Below are 4,478 nucleotides of genomic sequence, written 5' to 3' on the forward strand. Positions count from 1 at the left end.
GTTTGACGACTTCCACAGCAGAATAAATCCACTTTCTTTTAAAAGCTTGTTGTTACTATAATCAATAGCATTTAAATATAAAGTTCACAGACATAATATCCCATTTACTACTTCTCTACTAAAACACATAAAGTCTTTTTTTGATGGAGTTTTCTACTCTGAGTTGAATGGTTCGGTAGTGGAGCTTTCATCGTCCTTCTGAACGACACATAAATTCTCCATTGAGCTAAGTCATTTATTTTTTCAGATTGCAAACAACTATTTATTTTCAGAAGAGAGATTTTTGTGGACATTTTAGTAATTTTATAGTTCAAATCATGAGTCGATTGAAGCTAGAATACCATGGGAAACCTGGAAGTACTGGACAATCCCGCCTCACGACGATGCGCAATGCTGAGGAGTCCCACAATAGAACGAAACGGCCGTCCACTACTTTCAGGTTTTCCATTGTGGTCTAGCTTCAATTCACTCATGATTTCAACCATAAAACTACTTATTTGATTACAGACTGTAAAATTTCAGAACACGATATCTTGATTATTTTCATCACTATTTTAAGTGGTAAAATAAACTCTACCTTTACTAAACACTAATATTTACAAAACTAACCTCCAAATAAATGTTCTTTGTTCATTTCTCTCAAGTTATTATTCATTTACGAAAGTCTTAAGTATTGTTGACTTAGCAATGTTACATTTGACATATGTTTTAAGCTAAATAAATATACTGTTTACATTATCTTACCATGGTAATTTTTTCATACGTTTAAACAAATATAACACTTTTTACAAGCTCAAGTGGCACATTGAAATGATAATTCATTGCAATGATTACATGGAGAATAGTTTTATCCTCTTGTATATCTGGATTTAAAAGCATTAAGTTACAATACTCAGTATTATAATTAGAAATCTTTATCTATTGACAAGAAAGTTATCATCATAACCAAGAAATAGTTATCAATGTTTTTTGAGTTTCCATTGAATGATATGTAAAGTCTCACGATTGAGAGCGAAATAATATTCATCTACTGCTGACCGATTATCTCTTATTACTATAATTGGCGAATTCCATCAACATAATGGAACAAGTCAAGTTCCATTTCAATTGTGATCAAGAAGAAAACAGAAGACACTGTTCATCTGAATGTTGATGAACAACCATTCGTATCATATGGCGTTCAAATAAAACTAGTAGAAATCTTCATTCCTAAATTGTCATTTCACATCTCACGAAAATGAAACTTTCTGATAAATTTCTATTAAAATAATAAAATTCTAATGTGTAAAAATGGAAAATTTGACTTCCGATCAAAACAGTTGATGATAGATAATTTTCAACTAATCAGATTACAACAATCCACTATTGACAGCAAATTAACGAATTTTATATGAGTAACGCAAAATATGTTCTTAATTACATGAGCGGATATTTTGAAGTACAAGTTAACGAATCACTTATTGATTGTTATACCTCTACATTTTCATTAACAAGCGTCAACACTCACAATAACCATGGTAACAACGTCAGCCTAAGACTGACATAAAAATGATAAAACAATTCCATATCCAATCAAAACTTAATTCTTTCCACAGAATTCAACTAATCAAATCTCATATGGAAATTTTTTGTAACCAATTAAATAACTTTTTCCAAGTGATTAAATAGTTTAGTCCTGTACAAATTGTGCACATACTTCAACTACACTTAAACCAATCACTATTTCTCTAATATTATTATGTTTATAGCTCGAAAATTATACTTTCAGATAGAAACAGTTACATTTGTGAAGAACAAATCAAGAGATATCAGTCTCCTTTCAATCATTTGTATACCATGGTAACTTGGAAATGAATTTCATAAGAAACAAAACCAATTATTCTAATCTATTACAAGAACATACAACCACTTCAACTTGCTATTTCATTTCAAATGATACAAGTTGGGTAATTACAAATAATATTTTAACAAGTTGTTTAACATTAGCTACAATCATTATATTTTTTGGTAATCTTCTTATTATATTATGGATAGCAACTAGAAATAGACTTAAACGAATATGTGATCTATATATAGCTTCATTAGCATTAGCGGATTTTCTTGTATCGGTTTTCGTTTTACCATTTGCAATTATACGTCAAAATCTTGGTTATTGGCCATTTGAATCAACATTGTTATGTCAATTTCATATATCCTCTGATATATTCTTGTGTATGTCTTCTATACTGAATTTATGTTGTATATCAATAGATCGATATGTTGCAATTAGTTATCCATTACAATATATTACAAAACAATCTCGTCGAATATCAATTATAATGATACTTATAGCATGGATTATACCAAGTTTCTCTATATTACCACCTTTATTTGGAATGAGTAAACATGTAACTGGAGTAGGTTGTTGTTATATAAGTTATAGTAAAGAGTATAGAATCTATTCATCGGTATTAGCATACTTTCTACCTATAATTTTGATTGGGTATGTACATTTGAGAATATTTTATATCATTAGAAGACGTTCAAAAGTATTCAATCCATTCAATATTGATTCGAAGAAACAAGAAAGTAGGACTAATCTTTCTCGCTTGATACCATTACTCACTGATCATTTTTCAAAACGGTTTATACAAAGAAATAAAAAACTAGAAAATGATATATCCTTGCTTCATTTCAATAATATTCACAATAACGATATTGATATAACAGATGCGTTATCTTATACATACCACTGGACAAATGATTGTATTGATAGTAAGGATATTTATCATAGAAATAAAATAGATTTTTATTTTGATACATCTAATGAATTGGAAATTAATGAACCAGAACCTGTTGATGAGAACTTGAAAACTTTGTATATATTTCATATACCTATAACAGAACATGATGTAATTGATGAATCGTATTTAGACGAAAGTTTATTGAATAAACATACTTCGTCAAGTAATGGATGTTTCAATGGAATGGTTTCAAAATGTCAATATTTATATAAACATAGAAATAGATCATCATTACGTAATAAATCTGTTTGTGAAAGAAAAACTGAGAGGACTATCAAAACACAACGTCAATTTTGTGAAAAAGTTATATTTAATAAAGAACAGAAAGCGGTTCGAACTGTTACTATAGTTATAGGATGTTTTATTGTATGTTGGACACCGTTTTTTATTTTTTACTTAAGTGAAGCAATATGTGATTGTACATTCTCAGAGGAATTATATACCATAGTTACTTGGTTAGGTTATTTCAATAGTATTTTTAACCCATTTATTTATGGATTTTACAACAAAGAATATGCTAATGCATTTAAGCATATTGTACTTTTGAAAGGATGTAGATAGTCTTCATGTACATACGTATTTTGTCCAATATATTATCCAAGGTGAAACATTTCAATTTGAAATGGATCAAAACAGAAGTAAACTTAAATGATTATTCACTAAGAAGTAATCACTATGATGTTCGCTTATTGGTTGTGAGTGATTTACATCTATCATTTTGTAATGTGGGAACTAGTTTAAATGATTCAACATTATGTACATCATCATCAGATGTTGGTTCAGTGTTTTTTTGTCTACTGCTTTCAACCTTCTAACAACAGAAGTTCTCATATTTCACTGAGATATTCTGTAATTTTGTGCTCAAATACATTCGATTGTCCCCGTTCGTGTTCTTCTTCACTAGTAGAAGTGTTCAACAAGTATCATCTTCAATTTACGTAGTTTATGACGTTAGTGTTTTAATTGACTGTAGGTATTGCTTCTTGTTAACCGATTAGTGAGACTTTGAAGAAATATGTTTTGAATGTCCTCATAAAACATACTCGATCAAGTAGTTAATACTGGACAACTGAACGATATTGGAATAGCAGCATTTAAAAGTGTTTGTCTTATCACAAGACATTAAAAAAATCACTCTCAACTGATTACGTATGTTTGAAATCTCTTCAACCACTGGACGCCTTTTATTTGACTCTTAGTTTAAAAAATGTCTACAAATTTTCGGCACCTAATTGACAGGTTTTTAATAATGTACATCGAGTGAGTTTTGAGAGATGTCATTTTGTTATTGTTATATAGTTATTCACGTATGAAAAAAACATTTTCTTCAGTTTGGATTGTGGAGATTGTTGACTAGTTTTAAGAGGTAATTCTGAAGGTTTTAGTGAGAAGCCGTGATCAATAGAGTTCAACTGTGTCGGCTGTGAGGGATTTACTCACCAAAAGACAATGGAATATGGTCGAGCAATATCGTGAATTGGTCGGAGATAGATATCAATGCCCTTAGACGCTGGCTTATGAATTCAATAAAATATTTTCGCCAATGATTCCTGTTGCGTATCAATACTATAAATGGATCTATTTGAATGAGTTCTTAGGGAAATTATTCATTTAGTGTATACTTTTAAGATTCTTGCTTATATTCGAGTTGGTCGCAAGCATGTGGCAAACAGTTAAAATATTTCTGATTAACAG

At 29.8% G+C, this 4,478-nt stretch overlaps 1 protein-coding gene across 1 annotated transcript; it reads left to right on the forward strand.

The window, feature by feature from the left end:
* Positions 1-1,850: 1,850 nt before the first annotated feature.
* Positions 1,851-3,344, forward strand: Smp_043290 (putative biogenic amine receptor; the record flags this gene model as incomplete). The annotated part of the gene is made up of 1 exon (XM_018796894.1): positions 1,851-3,344. One exon carries the CDS (start codon positions 1,851-1,853, stop codon positions 3,342-3,344), a length of 1,494 nt encoding a protein of 497 aa, XP_018651990.1.
* Positions 3,345-4,478: the final 1,134 nt, after the last annotated feature.

Source organism: Schistosoma mansoni, chromosome 4, assembly GCF_000237925.1.
Source record: "Schistosoma mansoni strain Puerto Rico chromosome 4, complete genome".
Lineage (NCBI taxonomy): Eukaryota > Metazoa > Platyhelminthes > Trematoda > Strigeidida > Schistosomatidae > Schistosoma > Schistosoma mansoni.